The sequence below is a fragment of the Macrobrachium nipponense genome, chromosome 8 (genome assembly GCF_015104395.2).
Source record: "Macrobrachium nipponense isolate FS-2020 chromosome 8, ASM1510439v2, whole genome shotgun sequence".
Classification (NCBI taxonomy): domain Eukaryota; kingdom Metazoa; phylum Arthropoda; class Malacostraca; order Decapoda; family Palaemonidae; genus Macrobrachium; species Macrobrachium nipponense.
In genome coordinates, this window is record NC_087203.1 from 108,381,862 (window position 1) to 108,406,178 (window position 24,317).

Sequence of the window (24,317 nt, forward strand, 5' to 3'; positions counted from 1 at the left end):
TAACATGCAGATACCTAGATAATCAAGATTAATTATAGCCTGCTTACTTATGGGAACGCTATTTGGTATTCTGGGAAGTAAAGAGAAAGAATCACTATTAGAGTTCAACAGGACCAAGGCAACTGTAATTTAGGTTTCATAATTTCACGGGTTTATAAGGTTTATAATTAAAAAAATTAATAAATAAATGAAATAAATAAATGCTATCTAAAGTCGGTCAATTTCCCAGACTAAGCGTGCCTCCTTTTCCATTTATTTACTGATGTAGGGGAGACGTCAAGATGCTGTGCAACAGCACGTATTGAAAGCCCACTTTCTCGTAGAGCGACGATCTGCGCCCGGAGAACTATATGTTGCTGTTCATTTGGAGACTATAACGAATACTACTAGCAGAGGACAGATAACCTATCAAAATTTATACAACACCTCAATCTAGCCATGATTGGGTGACAAACTTGTTAGCGTGTAATAGAGGTGCTGTAGCAGTGATATCGTTATTACTAAACAAAGTGATATATTAAATCACACGATTACTGGGACTGATTGATTGATTGGCTGTTACTGGCATTGCAACATCTCAGGTCATTACTGTCATTGATAACGTTTAAAATTTTGTATGTCTTCATAATGATAAATTGTTAATTGTCTGTTTGAAACACTGTTTACTAAAGGTGGTGCTGTTCCTCTCTTAACGTGATTCTACTAATCAGCTTTCGATGCTTTTAGTGTATAAGAGGTTGGAGGAGGCAAATTTGTAATAAGTATTAATCCTCATAGATGAATAAACATTATCTTAATGCAGGGGTTGTTACTTAGCATTACATTTCCCCAAACGATCTATCATTATTTTCCCTGTTACGGAAAGCAACACGTAAATTGTAAAAAATTCAGATTGTTTTCCTTCAGATACCACCGACGAAACATTTACGAAGTGGCCAGGAGTGGCTTGTAACCGTAAACGTGTGGGCCTGGATCTCCTTACATGGTATATGTGATATCACCAAGACTAAAGGGTTTCACCAGTGAAAAATACGTTAAAATTCTTCAGGTTTTCTTCCTCCCTTCACTTCACCAGCGGAATTATCCCTTTCCACCTAGTCCTGTCATTTTCATTCATGACGGCTGCCCCATCCATACGGCCAGAATAGTCCAGGAATGGTTTCGAGAGTATTTGAATTGGTTGACTGGCCAAATAAGGGTGCAGACATGAACCCCATAGATCCTGAGAAAGATAAAGTCGATTTATTAAAGAGTGAACAATTCACAGGTGCCCCGAGAGAAGCCGAAGTGTAGTAGAAAAATCACTGAATTTCTAATCAGTTTTCTCCCATGTATACATAAAATTTTTGTTTATTTTTGTTCCCATTATTTTTATCCTCATCCATTTCGTATGAAGTAGCTACTGTCGCATATCTTATGTAATATAAGCTGGTTAGGGGTAATTACGTTTGCTTTATGTCTATTACAAATAGAATCATAATTACCTGACCTGTTATCGAATTACAACTACAACTTCAATTACAAGATGGGGAACAATATCAAATACAATCATTAGTATAATTTCACAATTTTAATATTTCAAAATTGTAATCACAGCTACAAATACATATATAAAATTTATTACTCAATTACATTTCGCACACCTATTTCCTTAAAAAAATGCAGATAGTTGCAAAGACTTTATACTTGAGTTTGTTGTCCTTTTACAGTCTTTCTGCAACAATTGTAAGTTGAGACTTATAATACCTTTAGTATAAATACAAAGCAAACATATCTAAAATATTTTAGACCTGCAGAAATTATCGTTAGCATCCTATTATTTGCCTAAGTAAATTGTTAGTGTTGAAAATTATTATGCTCATTATAAGAAAATAATACTGAAATGAAATACAAAACTCAAATATTGGAAAAAAATTTTCACCTTTTGCACAAAAAAAGGAAATAAATGGAATAATTTTTTTTTAGAATTGGTAGCTGGCTTGTTAAGATTCTCCCTTAATAATATAATAAATAAATTGGGTAGCGACTCAAAACATCTCTCTATTGCATTTGGTTAAGATGAGTTTACGAAAAGTGAGAGGGCTGCTCTAGGGTAGGCGAAGTTGTTTTTATACTGTTGTTGCATATCATTCTGGCTAATCGAGCCTTTTGCCTCTTCGTACAGGACAAGTGTCTATTCTTTATAATTTGTGATTCATGATACTCTTATAAATTACGGTACTGGTGTAGTACACTATAGCAAAATCTCGTACTTATACGAATCTTAGTTACAGAGAAATAGGTTAGAGAATTCGCGAACACTTTTACCGAGCTCATTTTACGAAGCAGTGCTCCTCAAATGTAATTATTAACAGGAACAATAATTACGTGAGCATATTATATTTAACAATAGTATCATTATGTCATACCATGGTGATTATGATCCCTAGTGGCTAATCCTACAATCAAAGGACGATGTAATGATATATGAAGCATGGTATTGTTTTACTCGACTCGAAACAGAGTCTGAATCCCAACGGCGCGGAGGTGAGGTCGTCAGTAGGATTTTTAAATGGGTCAGACTTTATAACCACTCACCATGAATCGAAGGGACACAAATCTGGCGCTGAGAGGACGAATTGTCACTTTACGCGACAATGGCTTCTCGATACGAGCCATTGCACGTGATGTTGGTGTGTCCCCCACCACGGTACAGTTGTGGATAAGAAGGTGGGAGGAGAGTGCGAACTTGAACGACTTGCGTAAGTAGTTTATGCTGAATGATTGGTGGATATGTTACATTCTTCATGGTTATTTAATCTTGCTTATTTAATATGAAAGTTTCTTTCTTAAATGTATTTAATCTCTCTATTATAATTTTGGTTAGCCTACAGATATCCATAGCCGTTCCAATACCACAGTAATATTTCAGGTGCACCTCCATAATTCCACACCGGTGGGTGGTTGGCCCTTGGCGACCTCAACCATGAACAAAGTTAGATAGTCGATTGAGTTTTCTCGGTAAAATTAAGCCTATAAGAGCATTTTATTTGTGCCCACCCCGTCACAGTCATTGTGCGTCTTATGATAGCTATAGTTTATTTATTAAATGTCATTTCAGTGATGGCTCAGGAATGATTTACAGTTTTGATAACCACCAACCAAATTGAGATATTATGGAAATGTGTAATCTCGTTCTATTTGATATGCTTTTGAAACCAAAAATATGTGGCCATGTTTACTAAATTATGATCAATCCATCGAATACAAAATTCGAAGAATCTAGAATTGATTGCGATGTTATATAAATTATAAGTTAAACATTTAAGATAATATGTTCTCTTAGCTAGGCCAGGGGGTCCACGGAAAACCACCCCAGCTGAGGATAACGCCATTATCAGGGCGGCTCGAGAGCAACCCTTAACAAACGCTGAGGCCATTCGTGAAGACCTTGGGTTAGAAGTGTCATCGATGACCGTACGACGCAGACTCCACGCTACTGGGATTCATCACAGAACTCCAGCAACGAAGGAGCTCTTGACGGAGCAACATAAGGCGGGAAGGCTAGATTTTGCCCAACGTCATGCTGATAAGGGTTTGGACTTTTGGGGCCGGGTCATCTTTACTGACGAGAAGTGCTTCTCGTCCACATCGCATGGGAAGCTGCATTGTTGGCGAACTAATAGAACTCGGTATGATAAGCAAAATCATTACTTTCATCAATTATCAATTACATTCTTTATATTAATTATTAATTTTCAGATTTTGTTCCACGGAAGTGGACTGTCAAAATATATAAAGGGAGTAAACATAAATAAGAGTGCCATTTTTGAGATAAATATTAGGTAAGGGACAGTGGCATCATTTGCTCTTTTTCCTCAAATATAATATATTAGATAAATAATTAGACAATAGAATTCTTTCAGTGTTGTTCATCACTTGAGAATTTAAATTCTCCAAAGGTAGGATATATATATATATATATATATATATATATATATATATATATATATATATATATATATATATATATAATTTATACTAAACACCACCATTTTTTTCTATCATTCAGATATGAACCCCGTAACATCGTTGAGGTGGTGCGATCCGGCCATGTCACCTGCAACGTATGGGGCTGGTGTGTCTGCATGGTATGGGTATGAGTTCCGTATCGAGGGACGATTTACAGCAGCTAAGTATGTTGAGCTGCTGCAAACCTCCTTCTTGCCTTCGTTACGAGAAAGGAATTTTCCCTTCCCACCAGGGCCCATCCTGTTCATGCACGACCGGAGTCCCATTCACACTGCTCGCGCTGTTCAAGAGTGGTTTGCCGGACAGGATAACCTGCTTCTTCTTGAATGGCCGAGCAAAGGAGCAGATATGAATGTAATTGAACACGTGTGGGCCCAGATGGTGAACACATGGAAAATGGAACATGAGAGAAAAACGCAGCAACTCATGGCTCACATCAGCTCTCAGTGGGAAATTTGTAGACGGAGACCGCAGCAAATTTTCAACCTTGTCCATTCGATGCCCGACAGATTAAGGGAGGTGACTGAGAGAGAGGGTGGATGGTCAAGGTATTAGATAGTATAATGTAAATGTTATAATGTAAATGTTATATTTTTTTGTATAATGTAAATGTTATATTTTTTTGTATATTTCTGTTCTCGCTAGTTATTTGATTATATGTTTTTTAATAAACATAATGCACAAGTTTTTATTATAACCATGATATTCTTGATATAATATTCGAAGTATCTGAAAAAAAAAATAGCATAATGCCTCCATACAATATTGAGAGTATTGCAGTAAACTTTCCTACTTACTCAGGCCCCACATGTTTTCATAATCACCGTTTCTTGTTAACAGCATTGAATTATAGAACTGAATGACTCGCCGAGCACTGTTTTCATACAGTGAGGCCGGTAACAGTATTGGCAAATTGCCTTACCTGTATACTTTGTTCACTGTGGTGTGGCCGATACAAATAAGATACTTCGCTACTTATTTTCGCTTATTAGCTTCTTGGAGTCTATTAAAATAGTTTCCATTATTTGAAATGTAATGCTTTATATCCTAATGATATTTTCAATGTATCTTTGGTTAAAACCTAAGTTATATGAACAAGAGTAAAAATGTGGTATTTTAAAAGGTAACTGTCAATTCAGTAGATGATACTCTCGTTATGTCGGCCACTATAAGGAAAGCCCAAATGACTTCACCTATCACCTGAAGTCAACGAAATATATAGTTTATAATATATCAGTGCCTACATAATTTTAGAAAAAATAACGGTTAACCCTTAAAAAGGTCAACCCACGTTCATAATGGACGTGTTTTGCAGAAGTCGTCCCACGTCCATGCTGTTTACGTCATGTGACGTTCTTAAGTTTTTAATTTTGTGCGCCTTCATAGCTTATTGTATCGATATTGGTTCTGTACTACTTAGTGCCTTATTAGAGGTCTTGCTGGCCGTTTGTACTGCTCGTCTTCCATTTGTATGAACTGCGCGGGGGAGGGGAGGTAAGGGTGGCCTAGGAGGTTGTCAGAAACGTCAAACCAGCTAATCCTGTGTGGCAAAGGATTGGTGGCGATAATTTTTTGCCGCACACCTTCGATTTTGATGATAGTATATCAGGAATAAAGTTTTTTCTATTTTTTAATTATTCTATAATGAAACTGACTGTAGAGAGATCCAATCGTTAATTTCATGTTAGGAAATGGGGTAATATATCAAGCGAACACTCAAGGGAACAAGAGTTTATGACATTACAGTATGAGATGAGATATTTCTTTGCTTTGGTTATGCTTAGTGGTATTGTCAGGAAGGGCAATCTTCGATATTATTGGGTCACTGATCCTCTCATGAATACACTAATGACATATCAGAACTTGCATACTGAAGGCAGGGGTTTTTCTTGTTACTAAGTCAGCTAGTATAGCTGAGAGAGATAAGTTAGCAAAATATAAGAGAGAGAGAGAGAGGGGGGGGGGGAGCTACGTGTCAGAGAGACAACAAATTCATTGAGATTTTGGGTATTTTCAATCAAGTGCTGCTGCGCTTCTCTTTATAGCTTCCTCTAGTAGAATTTGTAGGAAACGCACTGCAACCGATGCTGTAAACTTGGCTTGCGTGATAAGGTTAAAATATCATGTTATGATGTTCGTGATTTTCGGCAATACCAATATAACTTTAAAATGCTGATCAATTTTAGGTATTATGTAATGAATATGACCGATATATAATAAGAGACACGGTTGTAAGATAACGTCTTGGCCGAAAGTTAAATGGAACCTTAATAAACAAACTTATCTTACAAGTGAGACAACAGCCTTCATTACAACGATATAAACTGCTCAGATTTTTTTTTTTTACTCCGTGTGCGTGTGTGTGTGTGTGTGTGTGTCTTTCTCCAACTATACCTAATAACTCCGCCCACCAAACGAACTCCAGAACTTATTGTGGAAACTCTCGTTAGCAGAGAAGGAGTTTCCCCCCTCCACCCCCCCATCTCCCTCAGTAAACACTGTTACCATGTAATTTTTCGAAGTCTCGCAAGACGGTGTACCAGGGAAACCTGTGTCCAACTGTACATACAAACGTGAACAAGCATTCGGTTCATCTGATGTTTTATATAGAATTCCATTAATTAACTGAAATTCAGACTGATCATCCTCATTTTGCATTAATTTACCCACTATTTTTCTAATGTTAGCATCTTTTTGCTGTTCGATCTGAACTCTTTCTAAATCTAGATCTATGATCTGACAACTAAAACAGAAAGTATTAGTTGTGATTTGTTTCTCGTTTTCTTCTTGCGACCTCGACAAAGCATCTGCTATAGTGTTATATCTTCCTGGGATATATCTAAATTCTGGGGCAAATTCTAATACACTTTTGAACCATCTGTTAAACTTCATATTATTTGTGAACGCTCTTTACTTAAATAGATCACAAATAGGTTTGTGATCTGTAAGCACATTGACTTTATGTCCTAGCAATATATGCCTAAACTTACGTAATCCCCAATATAGAGCTAAGCACTCTCGTTCGGTAGTGCTATAATTTCTTTCTGCAGCATTCAAAACTCTACTTGCATAATATACTGCTCTCATTCTGGTTTTTCCTTGTTGCATTAAAACTGCAACTACACCTGTACTAGAAGCATCGCAGGCTAAGTAAAATTCTTTTGAGAAATCTGGATACACTAAATTGGATTTCTTGTCATCATTTCCTTGAGTGTTGGAAAGCTCTTTCATGTTCTGGCTTCCATTCATAAACTACATCCTTCTTTGTTAAATCTGTTAATGGTTTGGCTATAGTGGCAAATCCTTTAACGAACGGCCGATAATAGCCGATCATCCCAAGAAACCTTCTTAAGGCTTTCAAGTTACTTGGGGCTGGATATTTTACAATTGCCTTTATTTTACCTTCCTGCATACGCAGTCCATTTTCACTGATGACATGTCCTAAATATTCTAATGATTTCCTCATGAATTGACATTTCTTAATCTTTATCTTTAATCCTGCACTCTTTAGTCTTTCTAACACTGTTTCTAATGTCTTAAAGTGACTATCCAAGTCCTTGCTAGAAATGACTACATCATCTAGGTATACTGAAACATCCTCTATGTCTCCTCAAATTTGGAGCATTAATCGAGTAAAGCATGGTTTATTATTAATTCTGGTTTGGATGATAGGTAAATCTTCTTGGCATATTTCTTTATCCTTTACTGAAAATACTATCTCCTTATTTACTTCAAAAGGAAACTTGAAATTATCTTCCTGACCTACCGTAACTATTTCATTCTCATTTTCTACTGGTAAGGAAGCTTTCTTGTGTATTACCCCCTTCTGTAATTGTCACTGAGTCTGATTATTATTTTGGGGTGTATTACTTTGGGCATTATGGTTAGTATTTGTATTTCTGAACCAACAGTTTTGTGTTAGGTGACCTGTCCTATTACAATGAGAACAATACCTTGGTCGCCTACAATTCTGAGTTGTGTGGTTGGAATAACCACAATTGGCACAATTTTGTTCCTGCTTGTTATTTTGTGTTTTATTATCTCCGGAGCTCTGACTGTGGTTTGGGCTGAATGAATTTGGATTATTATTGTTTGGATTTCCTCTATACTGTTGAGGCCTATACTTACTATTCTTATTTGCTTGGAAAAATTTAAAAAACCCATTACTATACCTTGGATTATTCCTAGGATCTTGTTTTCCCTGTTGTCTATGCTTGATATTTCTAGATCTGTCTGGGACACTATCTGTCTTTCCCTGGAAATTATTTCTATTCCTACTATGGGTTCCATTATTTACAAAACCTGTAAATTCTTTTGCCAGATTCAGTCCCTTTTTACACATTTCCTTTTTCATAAATCTTAAAGCTGCTAGACTATCCTGCTTAGGATCAGGATCCTGTTTCTTAAAGACTCGTTTTTCTTCTTCCCCGATAGCGTCATACTATACTATGAACTATGTAATTCAAAATCTCTTGCATACTGACTAAATCCTTTGTGTCACGACTAAATGCATCACGATCCCCAATAACTACGCCGGCTCGTTTCAAATCTGTGGTTAAGTTACGGATTGCATTTTCTATGTCCGTATGTAAGTTTGCGATACTGATGAAGGAAACGAGAGAGATTATACCATTTATCCTGCTGGTATACTGGCTCCCACAATTCTAGACACACCTTCTTAAATTCAGCGAAGGTCGGAATCTCCTGAAACTTAGCGGACGTGAGAGTGCGGTGTGCATCCCCCTTTTCGGAACTAACATAGAGTAACGCTTCATCTATTTTCTTGCGTTCATCGGTAATTCCACTAGCTGAAATTCGACTTTCAGTCTCTGTTATCCACTGAGATACTGTATATGCTTCTAACTTAATTTTGTCAGGATGATCCCTTTCTACATTACCGCAAAAGCGTGTAGCCTGTGTTATTACAGCGGCCTGTGCCATTCTAGAGTACCTAGTTTGTACTTGCAATGAGTTAGTAATGTTATTATGGTTATTAACAATCACACTAGTCGTGGGTCTATTTGCTACTGTCGAGCTCGGTATTCTGGTTGGACTTTCGCTATGCGATCGTCGTGGAAAATTATGCGTCTGAGTATTTAATCTCGAGCGTCTGTCAGGAGTTGGACGTAGGCTATAATGACTCGGGTCGGGAGTTCTGCTTCTTTGTAATCTAGTAATAATTTCATGAAAGTTACGATTCATACCAACAGCTAGACTAGATACAATTTAAAAAAATAGATGCATTGTTGTACTTACATTATCTTCATACTGAGTCTGTCTTCCTTATTGCGATCCCTAGATAATCTATATATGTTATTTCCTAGTGTTTCCTTCCTTCAATCTGGAAAAACATTAACATTAGTATATGCCGTTATTCCTTATTCACACCACTGCACTTTGTGAACTGAATGACAATATCTTTATTATTCTAGGATTTATCACTAATCAATGAAGGGAAGAAAGAAATTTATTTTATTATTTTATCTTACAACGTTACGGCAAAGAAAAATTTTATCTCAAAACTACTTGTTATGAATGATTTTATGAAAACATTTTTATATTACTGCAGTGTGTGATAAATTTTCTATTTTGATTTATTTTCAGACGTTAATCTATCAGGATACTTTAAACTTTTCTTCTTATTGCTGGTTGCCGATCACTTCTGCGTCGTCGTCCGACTCTTCCTCTGTTTCACTTGTAGCGGCATCGTCCGTACGCTGTCGTCGTTCACACCACTGTTGGAGTTCTCGGCGCCTTGTTCATGGGAAAAATGTAGCGATGTATGGAGAAATGGGCGCTATCTCAGGATTTATGATAGTTTAGCGCTCACAGGTTGATTGAAGAAATCCGTCGTCAGTCCTCGCTGCGTTGTATTCAATCTTCTTTTATCCGCCTTAATGCGTTTTTGCGTATTCCTTTGTCGAGTTTATGGCTTAGGAATGCAGCTATCCTAGTTCAGTATTCTTCGTAGAAATTCACTGCGTTTCGTCGCGCAATTTTTTTCGTTCGCCCTTTCAGCAGAATCGGAGTGTTGTTATGTCTACGCTGCTCGGAGTTTTCATTATTTTTCGTTGCCCTTTTTCCTTTTCTTCGTTCTTCGAGTTATTGAACTCGGAATTTCTTCTTTTTAATTGTAGAGTTCGTGTCTGGTTTTCTTGTATGTTTCTGACGCTTAAGTATTAGCGCTCTTTTTTTTTTGCAGTTTTATATCTTCTACTCTGTTTAATTTTTTCCACTGTGTGTGTGTGTGTGTTTTTATATCGGTGTTTTTTTTTTTGCACTTAGAATCCCACTACCGCTGTTACCACTTATGTTGTGCTTGTCTTTATTTTTTATTTCTCTTCGTTATGTTGCGTGGCGTACTTACGAGTTCTTATTCTTCTTCTTCTTCTGGTTCACTTCGTTGTTACGGGTATGTTTGAAAGGTTATCTGTTATATGGGCTAACCTTCATTTATCACTTGTTACGGTTGAGTTTCTTTTCTCATAGGAACATGTAATTTATTTATTTCGTTTTAGCTATGTCTCTCAGGAGTTTTGTTTCGTTACTTGGCATGGGAAACGTCCCGGGACTCTGGGCAAGTTAAACACCACTTAATGATTTTTCTTATAATTAGAATAAGGTATAAAGTTCACAATTACACAGTTTACACACTACTACACTACACTGGAACAGAGTGAGAAGGAACACAGCCTCCCCGTATAAGGTCTGGTTCTTGACTGAGTTTCTCTAGAACTTCAAATGAAGTTTCGACCTAACTACTTCAATTTGCTCCTCCTCTAGGACACATCCTACTTCTTCATGAATGGCTTTCCTTACTCCGGTGCCACTCTAGATTCGTCTGATGGTTTCGTCCCTCGACGGTAACCACCCACTGAAGGAGTCAAAGTTCATATTTTCTGGTTCGGTTTGCATTTTACTGTTTTCAAAAACAAGTGCCAATGTTTTGGTCTGGTTTACGAAACTGCTATTCGTGCAATCTTATGCTGCACACATCTACTCCCTTTTCTACCTTAACTTCTGGTAGATCCTTCATCACTCTACTTTCACTATATATATTCTACCAGTGGTTTTCCTAACTAAATTTTCCCTAGCTATTTCTAGACAGACTCTTGTTGTTCCCTAAAAATATATATATACATATATATATATATATATATATATATATATATATATATATAATATATATTATATATAATATATATGATATATATATATATATATATATATATAGATATATATATAGGATATATATATATATATAATATATATATTTAAATATATATATAGATATATATATATATATATATATCATATATATATATAGATATATATATATATATATATATAGATATATTTATATAGATATCTATATATATATATATAGATATATATATATATGTATATATAATATATATAGTACATATACATAATATATACGTGTGTTTATATATATATATATATATATATATATATATATATAGATATATATATATATATATATATATATATATACTTTTAGGGCATAGTTTCTCTCTTCTACAATTTTCGTTAAAAGCAATTGCTTTAGTGGCATCAATAAGTTTCTTGCAGATATCTTCATACGGACGAAGTTTTCTCCGATTCTCGTTCGTCAATTTTTGGTGAAAAATACGCAGACTTCCTTCTTCCATTTATTGAATTTTGTTTCGCCTTATGGGATTATCAAGCGACTACTGACTTACAATCTGGCCTTTCGGCATATTTATTTCATCGTGTGGGAAGTATGACCTTGAGGTATGGGAACTGGTTAGTCTAGGAATTAACAGCTTAAGGGCGTTGTTTTGGATACAAAGAACATAAGGACATATGTACTGTGACAATAAAAGTGAAAGTTTAAAACAGTGGTTAAATAAATATTCAAAATACAATACCATGTGCTAGTGTTTCCTTCAATTTATGTTTAAAATTTAATATGTTACATGTTGGTTTTAGATAAAAATTACAAAATTACATACAGGAATGAAAATGAATATAGAAATCTAAATACAGGAAATAATATATAGGGATATATATATATTATTATAATATATATAAATATATTATATATATATATACATATAATATATATATATATTATAGCATGCATAAAGGTACAAGTCAGATGATTTCTGTTTATACATAAATGTGTTTAATTTAAATTTGATTGAGTGAGCGTGTGTGTGTGTGTGTGTGTGTGTGTGTGTGTGTCCAAATGGTCTACTTTGGTTAACGGCTGCAGATTCGTGTTGGGTGGGGTCTCAGCGACCTGAGCAAGGATGTTACTTGGCTTTCGCTGACGCTGGGTCCTCTCATGTCTTCTAAGGGGCGCGATGTTTCTCGGTGGTTGGGGGCGTTGTCTGGTCCCTGTTGGCATACGTATTCCTTCTCCTGCTGGAGGGTAGTATATGGTCCGATTCTTGTTGGACGTTCAAGGTCGGCTTCTGAATAGCGATGCTCACCGCTTCCGTTATTAAGAGGCGACCGTAGTTGTCTTATCGTGCACGACCTGTATGCTTCTATGAGCTCTTGTAGAGATGGCTTCCTGTCGTGTACATCTATGTAATGTTGAATGATGGCCCCTTGATTTCTCTGAGCCAGCAGACGTCTCCGAAGGGTCGTTGTAGTGAGCCCGATGTAGTTTTGGCTGCGAGATTTACACATCTCCTCTGGACAAGTAAATTTGTAAACTACATTCGTGCACATCTCCTTCGGCCCCCCCGGAGCGGTGCTGTTCTTCATTATTAAGGCTGCTACAAGGTTGGGCTTACTATATATCCTGAGGCTTATTTTGTGGTAAGGGGCTTTTTGGGGGTTACGCCTCTTGTTTATTATCCCGCGTAGCGTTGCAACAATCCTCCTTGTATGCAGACCCTATAATGTACACGATGGTAAATGCAGATACATACATTTCCTTTCGCCCCCAGCCATAACCATAACATACATACCTAACACATAATAATACATAGATACATGGCTATATATAGGCAGCGCGGAAATTGAAAAATCTGATCGAGTAAGTTAAAATAATATCATCACAGTCTGTTTTTATGTTGCTGTTATATGAAGAGGCTAGGGCCTATGTTAATTGCAAATAATGAAATTGAGACGATGGTATTAATTATCTTTGGTGAGTTACTCACCAAAGAAAAACTATGGGTACCGAGTTCCCGAAATAATAATAACAGGAGTCACTCACCAAAGAAAACTGTAGGTAATGGGTTACTCACTAAGAAAAACCGTAGTAGTGAATTACTTTAAGAAGTAAAATTATTGGTAGAGAGTTACTCTTGGGAGGAAAGCTTAGGTAGTGAGTTACTGTATGCAGTGAGCTATTTACGAAAGAAAAACTGTGACTCACTAATGGAGTGAGTCACTGAAGAAAATTGTAAGTACTAAATTACTCACAGAGTAAAGTGGGGAATTTTGGGATAAGTCGGTATAAAAACGAAACGATGATTTAAATCTGAAAGCTTCAAGTCCACAGAGCGTGAATTGATGTGAGGTTAATTATATTATACTAACTGGTCCTTCGATGTGGAGAAGGCGGGAGATTAAACACTGTATTTGATGGTTAATATGTAACTCCCGAATAAGAAATAACGTGGTCTTGAAACATATTCGTTTCATTACTCAAGAGAGAGAGAGAGAGAGAGAGAGAGAGAGAGAGAGAGAGAGATTAAAGTTGATTAGTATATCACCATGGAACTATAAACATGGAATGGACATGCGCGAAATCGCCGTGGGCCGCTGCATGCCGCCATTGCAAAGGATGGAGAGAGAGAGAGCTAGCTTTGTATCACAATACCCACCTCGCTATATTGGAGTGTACTCTGTTAATTTTCTATGACAATATCTTGTCCTCTATGACATCTATGTTGAAGTAAAATTAGTAGTGCACATTATTCAATCTAGTCATTTCTGTTTATATCTATAAACATTTAAAATAGACCTGAAAATTATTAGTATTATTAATAATAAGACTGGCATTGACAAGTGATCTATAAATTAAATTATTTATATCAACAAGTGTTTTTATTTTTGTAATAATGACTGATATAAGTAAGTAAGAGATCAGACAAAAAAGATACGTACTGCAAAAAATCCCTGAGAGAGATTTCAGCAATTTATAAACACCAAGAGACAAGGCATAGTTAAAATATTTTCAGAATATTTCCTATGTTTTGATAAATCGAAGTATCTCTCGTGGAATATAGAAAACAACGAAAAATCGAGAGAGGGGAGAGTATATGAACTGGGTAACACGATTCGAGATGGCTTCCAGGTGGTTGTTGGGACGTTGTTGTCCAGGAATAATCATCGTATTTACTATGAATGCCTATTCCCTGGTGAGGTTCCTCCTGACGACTGATGATGGAGGTGAACAGCCCAAGGAAAAGGAACTGAACGAGAGAATTGCAGCCTTGCGAGACACCATCCAGTGCCAGAGAGAGAGCAGGTGAACTTGGACAGGATAATTCTTCAGCTGCAACAGAGGACCGAAGGGAAAAACAGCAGCTCGAAAACAAGATCCTGAAGACAGAAGAAAATCAGCAGCTGATGACAAGACAAGGAATTTACGGCAGAGAAAACGATGACCCTGATGTGACTGTGTAGTGTTGGCAGATGGTAAAGTGCCAGGTTGAGAGGCAAGAGAAACTCCTACGACAGAAGGAGAAAGTCCTGCAACTATAGACCTTAGAAGCGGCGCGGATGGCGAGGCTCATCCAGGAAGAAAACGACGCAACCGAAAAGCGCGAATCCGGCAGGAAAGACGTCGATGTGAGGTTCCAGCGCCTGCAGAATGAAGTGGAAGACATGACAAAGGAAAAGGGTGGACTCCAGTGTGAAGATCAGGCTGCGTAACCCAGAGGAACGAGCTGACATGCCTTTTTGAGGAAGGAAAATCGTCGCCAATCTATTCGATGGAGAGGGAGGACTGGTGGTGTTCAGGCCGAACTGAAGGACCAGCTAGAAGATGAGGTTCGACAGATGCGAGGAGCGAAGGAGAAATTGGTTTACAAGCTCAAGAACCTGCAGGGGAATTACAGATGCCTGGAGAAGTGCCGGAGCAGCTATCCATCTTCAAGGAATGGCACAATCTAGTCTAAGCTGGACTCACGAAGACGGATCAGATTTGAAAAATTAGAGAATGTATATTTTACGGAAAATTTTGTTAATTTAAATTAATAAAGTTTATTTACAAAAATGGCAATTTTGATTTACACAATAATTCTTTACAGTAATATGTTATATTACATAATAATACGAGTTTAACTCGAGTTTAAAGGACTTCTTTCATAAATCCATCTTTTACTATAGATTTTAGTTTTTGACCATAAATGGATCTTAGGAGTCATCTGCAATAGTTTATTTTAGCTTTGAGAAAACTAAAGGTTATCTTATCTCATGAAAGGTCTTTAACTATACTGTATGGATAGTTTGATGTTATTTGTAATAAAAGTTTTGCTTTGTTAATTGTGAAGAAGGAAAAGAAATGTGGAGGGAAATAAATAAGTCAAAATGTTTTCTTAAGAGTTTTATTGATTCCTGAAAGAGAAAGGAAAATGGAGGGATAATAGAAAACGTTGAGGAAAATGAGAGGATTGGTGGAGGGCCAGGAGAGGAAGTATAGGATTCAGGGAAGATTGGTGGAGTGCCAGGAGAAGGAGCAAAGGATTCAGAGAAGAATAGTGGAGTGCCAAAAAGAAGGCGCAGAGGATTGAGAGAAGCCCCAGGAGAATTGAAAGGATTCAGTAGCATATTCTGATTATAAGACTAACCACAGGGTTTCTGTTTGCAAGGACGGCGCCGGAGGACCCGCCGAGCCTAGCCCGGTACGGGTGCAGGCGGCAGAGGCCAGGAGTTCTTGGGGGGGGCCGACAGCCTGGTACGGGCAGGCGGGCGGGCCGGAAGGTCTGCCGAAGCAGGCCCGGTGCAGGCAGGCGGGCGGGCCGGAAGGTCGCCAAGCAGGCCTGGTATGCGGGCAAGCGGGCGGGCGGAGGTCTGCCGAAGCAGGCCGGTGCCGGCAGGCGGGGCGGGCGAAAGGTCTGCAAAGCCGGCCCGGTACTGAAGGGCGGCGGGCGGGCGGGAGGTGCCGAAGCAGGCCGGTTACTGCGGGCAGGAGGGCGGGCCGAAAGGTATGCAAGCCAGGCCATGGTACTGCGGGCAGGAAGCAGGCCCGGTACTGGGCGCGCGGGCCGAAAGGTGGAGCCGGCTATTGCGGGAGGCGGGCCGGGCCGGAGGTCTGCTGAAGCAGGCCCGGTACTGCGGGCGGCGGGCGGGCCGAAAGGTCTGCCAAGCGGCCTGGTACTGCGGGCAGGCGGGCGGGCCGGAAGGCTGCCGAAGCAGGCCCGGACTGGTGGGCAGGCGGGCGAGGTCTGCCAAGCCGGCCTGGTACGCGGGCAGGCGGGCGGGCCGAAGGTCTGCCGAAGCCGGCCCGGTACTGCGGGCAGGCGGGCGGGCCGAAAGGTCTGCCAAGCCGGCCTAATGAACTGAGGGCAGGCGGGCATGCCGGAAGGTCTGCCGAAGCAGGCCCGGTACTGCGGGCAGGTCTGGTCGGGCAGGGAAGAAAGGTTCTGCCAAGAACCGGCCTGGTACTGCGGGCATTGGCGGGCGGGCCGGAAGGTCTGCCGAAAGCAGGCCGGTACTGCGGGCAGGCGGAGGGAGGGCGAAAGGTCTGCCAAGCCGGCCTGGTATGCGGGAACATGGCAGGGCGGGCCGGAAGGTCTGCCGAAGCAGGCCCGGTACTTCAGGCAGGCGGGCGGGCCAAAATCTCAAGCCGGCTGAAAGGTCTGCCAAGGCCGGCTGGTACTGCTGGGCAGGCGGGCGGGCCGGAAGGTACTGCCGAAGCAGGCACCCGGTACTGCGGGCAGACGGGCGGGCCGAAAGGTCTGCCAAGCCGGCCGTGGTACTGCGGGCCAAGGCTGGGCGGGCCGGAAGGTCTGCCGAAGCAGGCCCGGTACTGCGGGCAGGCGGGCGGGCCGAAAGGTCCGCCAAGCCGGCCTGGTACTGCGGGCAGGCGGGCGGGCCGGAAGGTCTGAAGCAGGCCCGGTACTGCGGGCAGGCGGGCGGGCCGAAAGGTCTGCCAAGCCGGCCTGGTACTGCGGGCAGGGCGGGGGCGGGCCGGAAGGTCTGTCGAAGCAGGCCCGGTACTGCGGGCAGGAGGCGGGCGGGAGAAAAGGTCTGCCAAGCGGCCTGGTACTGCGGGCAGGCGGGAGGGCCGGAAGGTTGCCGAAGCAGGCCCGGTACTGCGGGCAGGCGGGCGGGCGGGCCGAAAGGTCTGCAAGCCGGCCTGGTACTGCGGGCAGGCGGGCGGGCCAGGAAGGTCTGCCGAAGCAGGCCCGGTACTGCGGGCAGGAGGGCGGGCCGAAAGGTCTGCCAAGCCGGCCCGGTACTGCGGGCAGGCGGGCGGGCCGGAAGGTCTGCCGAAGCAGGACCGGTACTCGCGGGGCAGGCGGACGGGCCGAAGGTCTGCCAAGCCGGCCCGGTACTGCGGGCAGGCGGGCGGGGCCGTAAGGTCTGCCGAAGCATGCCCGGTACTGCGGGCAGGCGCGGGCGGGCCGGAAGGTCTGCCGAAGCAGGCCCGGTACTGCGGGGGGGCGGGCGGAGGGCGGGCCGAAAGGATCTGCCGAATAAGCAGGCCCGGTACTGCGGGCAGGCGGGCGGGCCGGAAGGTCTGCCGAAGCAGGCCCGGTACTGTGGGCAGGCGGGCGGGCCGAAAGGTCTGCCAAGCAGGCCTGGTACTGCGGGCAGGCGGGCGGGCTGAAAGGTCTGCCAAGCCGGCCTGGTACTGCGGGCAGGCGGGGCGGGCCGGAAGGTCGCCAAAGCACCGCCCGGTACTGTGGGCATGCAGGCGGGCTGGGAAGGTTGCAGTCCCGGTGCAGGTAGGCGGGCGGGCCGGAAGGTCTGCCCGAAGCAGGCCCGGTACTGCGGGCAGGCGGGCGGGCCGAAAAGTCTGCTGAAGCAAGGCCCGGTACTGCTGGGCAGGCGGGCGGGCTGAAAGGTCTTGCCAAGCAGCCTGGTACTGCGGGCAGGCGGGAGTGGGCGAAAGGTCTGCCAAGGAGGCCTGGTACTGCGGGCAGGGAGGGCCGGCCGGAAGGTCTGCCAAAGCAAGCCCGGGTTTACTGCGGGCATGCAGGCGGGGCCGGAAGTTGCAGTACCCGGTGCCCAGGTTGGCGGGCGGGCCGGAAGGTCTGCCGAAAGCAGGCCCGGTACTACGGGCAGGCGGGCGGACCGGGAAGGTCTGCCGAAGCAGGCCCGGCCCGATTACTGGCCGGGCCAGGCGGGCGGGCCGAAAGGTCTGCCAAGCAGGCCGCCTGGTACTGCGGGCAGTGGCGGGGCGAGGGCCGGAAAGATATGCCAAGCCAGGCCCTGGGTACTGTTGGGCAGGCGGGCGGGCCGGCCCGAAGGTCTGCCGAAACGCAGGCCTGGGTTACTGCGGGCAGGGCGGGCAGGCCCGAAAAGGATCGGCCGAAGTAGGGCCCGGTACCTGCGGGCAAGGCGGGAGGGCCGAAAGGTTCTGACCAAAGCAGGCCTGGTTTACTGCGGGCAGGCGGGCGGGCCAGGAAAAGGTCTGCCAAGCAGGCCTGGTTACTGCGGGCAGGCGGGTGGGCCGGGAAGGTTACGGCCAAAGCAGGCCCTGATTACTGCGTTGGGCATGTATTAGGCAGGCCGGGGAAGGTTGCAGTCCCGGTCGCAGGTTTGGGAGGGCGGGCCGGAAAGGTTCTGGCCAAAGGGACAGGCCCGGTACTACGGGGCAGGCTGGGCGGACCGGAAGGTCTGCCCGAAGCCAGGCCCGGTACTGCGGGCAGGCGGGCGGGCCGAAAGGTTACTGCCAAAGCAGGCCTGGTACTGCGGGCAGGCAGGCGGGTCCGAAAAGGTCTGCCAAGCAGGGCCCGGTACTGTGGGGCAGTGGGAGGGCCGGGCCCGGAAGGTCTGGCCGAAGGTAGGCCTGATGCAGGCAGGCGGGCGGGGGGACGGAAGGTCTGCTAAGCAGGCCCGGTGCTGACAGGTGGGCCGGCGGGCCGGAAGGTCTGCCGAAGCAGGCCCGGTGCTAGCAGGCCAGATGGTCTGCCAAGCAGGCAGGCAGGCCGGTCAGAAAGTCTGCCAAGAAGGCCTGGTGCAGGCAGGCGGGTGGGGGCCAGAAGGTCTGCCAAGCAGCCCCAGTGTGCGCCGGCGGCAGGCCAGGAGGTCTGTCAAGCTGGCCCGGTGTTGGCAGGCGGGCGGGCCAGAAGGCTGCCAAGCCAGCGCGGTGCGGGGCAGGCGGGCGGGCAGAAGGTGGTTTGTTTCCCTTTACAAGACATCACATCTGCTTCATATATCTTGCACATGGGTCTAAAGCTTTGTTGTGGCAAGAGTATCAAAAAACGCAAAAGAATTCGAGAATTTAGAGGGTATTATGGGTATTAAAATTACACACACACATCATATATATATATATATATATATATATATATATATATATATATATATATATATATATATATATATATATATATTATATATATATATATATATATATATATATATATATGATGTATATATATATATATATATATATATATATGTATATATATAATATATATATATATATATATATATATATATATATATATATATATATATATATATATATATATATATATATATATATATATATATATATATATATATATATATATATATATATATATATATATATATATATATATATATATATATATATATATATAGAGTATATATATACATATATATATATATATATATATATATATATATATATATATATATATATATATATATATATATATATATACGAGTATATATATATATATATATATATATATATATATATTTTATATATATATATATATATATATATATAATATATATATATATATATATAATATATATATATATATATATATATATATATATATATATATATATATATATATATATATATGCAGAAGCCAGGTACTATGTCGTACCTTTAAGTAAATGGGGATACAATCCACAGTGAAGTAAAATCCTTCTGTAGTTTAAAACATAGTATATTTCTTGTACGGGAATATAGGTTTCGACAATCAGCTGTGGTCTTGTTCACTAAAAACTGTACAAGAAATATGTTTTAAACTACAGAGGGATTCTACTTCATTACGGATTGTATCCCCATATATATATATATATATATATATATATATATATATATATATATATATATATATATATATATATATATATATATATTTATATATATATATATATATATATATATATATATATATATATATAATATATATATATATATATATATATATTATATATATATATATATATATATATATATATATAATATATATATATATATATATATATATATATATATATATATATATATATATATATATATATATATATATATATATATATATATATATATATATATATATAATATATATATATATATATATATATATATATATATATATATATATATACATATATATAATATGAGATATATCGGATGTCTGAAAATGGGGTTTGCGGATGTGGATATCAATTTTTTTTTCATTAATGGAGGTGGTTGCTGATATTTTGTAAATGTAAATAATTAACAAATTCAATTGTTAAGCCACATAATTCAAAATGTGTGTTTCCAGGAAGTGGGGCAGGGACCCAAGTTGTCATAGATCCCACCAACCACTTTCCCCAACCTGCCCACCCGCCTGCCCGCACCGGGCCGGCTTGGCTGACATCATGGCCCGCCCGCCTGCCCCCACCGGGCCGGCTCGGCAGACCTTCTAGCCCGCCCACATGCCCGCACAGGGCCGGCTCGGCTGACCTCATGGCCCGCCCGCCTGCCCGCACCGGCCCTGCTTGGCAAGACCTTCTGGCCCGCCTGCCTGTCTGCACCGGGTCCGCTTGGCAGACCTTCTGCCCGCCTTCCTGCCCGCCACCGGGCCTGCTTGCAGACCTTCTGGCCAGCCCGCCCTGCACGCATCGGGACCGGCTTGGCAGACCTTCTGGATACGGTCAATTACTTCTTTTACAGGGTATGGAGAGAGAGAGAGAGAGAGAGAGAGAGAAGTTATGCTACGAACGACAGAATCATAAAAGTATATATCAATATATTATCATTTCTAAAGTAATTCTAATTAGCACTACTTAAAACTACCAACGAATTAGGCTCTTCATTTTCAAAATATTTCGATTTATATTTTCTTTTATTTAACTACAATACTGCATCTTCCGGTGAAGAGATATAAGCAGTTTTAATTCAAATACATTGTAATTAGGTATTCTATTGTTTTCTCACTCATCACTATAGAAACACATCATTTATTAACATGAAGGTAAATGAGACGATGAACGTAGAAATGATCGAAAACCCGAACGAATGTTAAGACAAAGATGTCGGCCGCGTTTTCGGGTATGAGTAGTCAAACCGCCCAGCTGACCCAAGAATCCGGTGATTATGTTTTCTCTGGGTACGGTAGGTGGCAGCAATGTGCAGGTTTACATGATTCTATTTCAGCACTAGAAGAAACATTTTTTAGAATTATGGTTAAACTGGCATTTTATTAACCTAATGTCTATATTAAGCCTGAATGAATGTATGGAGTTTATTGGCGGCACATTACATGCAAACATATGGCATATGCAGTCACATAGAACCTCGGAAACATGAATTTTTGTAACATTGACACCAATGTATTCTATATGAAAATGTATATAGTTCTTGATTTGTTGTAAACTTGGTAAGTAAATTTATTGAGTAAAAACTTAAATAGGAAAAAGTATATATTCTTTGTAAGTCTGAATTCAGTTTAAAAACAATTTCAGTCCAGTTTAACAAATAATCTATTATCAAATAATTGTTAGAATAAGCTAACCATTTTTTTTCTTTTTTTTTATAAATGAAAGATTCGTCTGTTGTTATAATCAGTCCTATTGGAATTTGCTTCTTATCTGTCTAATTAAATATTACCTTATTTTTCATGTATTTCTTTTTATATATCAATAATTTTTTTAAAATTTGAATTTGTTAAATTACACACAGGAATCAAAATAAATCCTAAAGTGTCAAGGAAACGGATAAAAATGTCCAAACTCGCAAGGATGTCGCAGTCTTCGTATGTAGAATACTGGGAAGCACAGTTTCACTTATCCTTGGGCAAACATAGTCAGACAGCAATGTTGCCATTTCCACGGGTTTTCACGCTAAACTATGATATTTGTTTTTTTGTGGTTTGGCTAGAGAGTTTTAATTTGTTTAATTAACAGCTAGTCCAGCATTTGGAGTTTTCTAATGCCCTATTTGGTATATTTCTGGGGAATTTAACTTTGTAATTCTTAAGTAATAAACATGTGCAACTCCATAATAAGGAATGCCTTTATTTTTTCGTTAACTGTATCACTGCTTTCTGCCATATGACTTGAAACCTATAAAATGTCACTGCAACATATACGATCAATAGTGGCGCGGAACTGTTGTTACTTCAGCATTCCTAAATATGCAATTTTATCGAGACCTGGAAATCAGTTGCTCCCTCCATATTTTTGTGCCATAACTTGACTTATTGTGCCATAAGAAGCCACAGTGCTATAGCATACATTACAAAATGAGTGATAGAAGACTGTCAGTTAAAAGATTGTTAACAGAATAGGAGACATCTCGGGATGCGAGTGTCGTTAAGTGCAAACTCTGTCGTTTGATATTAGCCTCTAAAGATTCATGCAGAGGAAAAAAAATTAGGAAATGCCCAAGTCTTTCAAAGATAGATTTGGCTGTTTTTGTAGCTGCATATGCGCCAGTTGCACACATAAAATGACTTTATGCATTACCGTATTTATTATTTATTCCATAACTCCAAGTTGTGTACCATTCCTATGGGAATGAACGTAGATTACGTAGGTATAAATATCCAAAATATCTGGTAGATTTAGATGTGTATTGAATTTAACCAATTAAGGAGAATGTCTATATTAACTGTCTTTAATATAGAGTTGTGGGAACGTAGTTAATGTAGCGTAGGTCGAGTCAACGCTGGCTGGCGTGTAACATTTGCTTTGCAGAAACTAGGCTTGAAGGTCTGTGCGATATTTTCATTAGGCTACACTTCTCTAACACCATGGCTTGAGTGGGCCTAGGTCATCCTTATCTTACCTCAATTTATTTTGCTATTTAATTGCAGAATAGGTCAGGTTAGTCCGCTAGCGCGAGCATCAACTTTGCTGCCTGGCAAATTTTTCTTTCTTTGTTTAGGTAGCCCAAGGTGTAGAGTAAACGGCCCCAAACCCTCCCCATAGCCAGACTAGGTAGGGCACAGTACCTTAGATAGGTTAGGTAAAGTGAGGGTTAGGACAGGAGATCTTTGTTGAAATCGGTGGTACCTAGATCTAGGTAACAACTCGCGTTTGGTATTTCTTTGGAAATTACAGATTCCTATAGTATTTGGGTTGCTTATTACCTAATTTGCCGTTATTTTTGGGGGTTAACTGTAATTAACCCCCAAGGGCCAGTACTAAACAAGGCAAAATACATTTGACACCTCAATCCTCAGTGGCTATTTTTGAGTTATGAAGTATATTGACAAGCAGGATTTGTCCATGTTACTATTTAGAGAAAAGGTTGATAGATCTAGGTATAACTCTGCGTTGGGTATTTCATGGAAAATTACAGTTTACTTCAGTATTTGGGTTGTTTATTAAGACTTTACTGTTATGGGGGGGGGGGGGGGGGGGGGAGGGGAGGTTGACTGTAATTAACCCATAAGGGCCAGTACCAAACATGGTGAAATACATTTGATACCCCAATCCCTAGGTGGCTTTTGATTCACGGGACCGTTCCTTGGAGTCCGTGCGGAGTTATCGCATAGAATACCAAAAGGTTTGGCAGAACAGCTAACCTCATATGGCTATTGCAAAACTGAAACATTTAAAACCATATTTGTTAGATTTCAGCATTTTCAAGGCAATTATAAAAAAAATTCTGAATACATTGACTTTGAAGGGGCTCTTGAGTAAGCATGCATGATGAAAAGGATTTGAGCTTCTTAATTAATGACAGAAGCAATACGAGATATGGTAATGCAGTGCCATGTTTCTCTTTTGAATGATGGTCCTCACCAGACATTGTATATTAATGTACATAACATTTTTACAGTACATTTCTCACTGCTCATAAATGGTTGGAATCCAGCTTCAACCCTCAAGCTAGAGTAGCCACAGTATTGTGAAATGTAATGTACAATGTGTGGTAAATATTTAAAAATAACACCAGT

General features: G+C 40.8%; 1 protein-coding gene across 1 annotated transcript; it reads right to left on the bottom strand.

Annotated features, from left to right (window-relative positions):
* Nucleotides 1-14,727: 14,727 nt before the first annotated feature.
* LOC135223172 (basic proline-rich protein-like) lies at nt 14,728-18,165 on the bottom strand. The gene is made up of 5 exons (XM_064261677.1): nt 17,823-18,165; nt 17,134-17,329; nt 16,780-16,993; nt 15,813-16,658; nt 14,728-15,000 (listed from the first exon to the last, which is right to left on the bottom strand). Exons 1-5 carry the CDS (start codon nt 18,163-18,165, stop codon nt 14,728-14,730), a joined length of 1,872 nt encoding a protein of 623 aa, XP_064117747.1.
* Nucleotides 18,166-24,317: the final 6,152 nt, after the last annotated feature.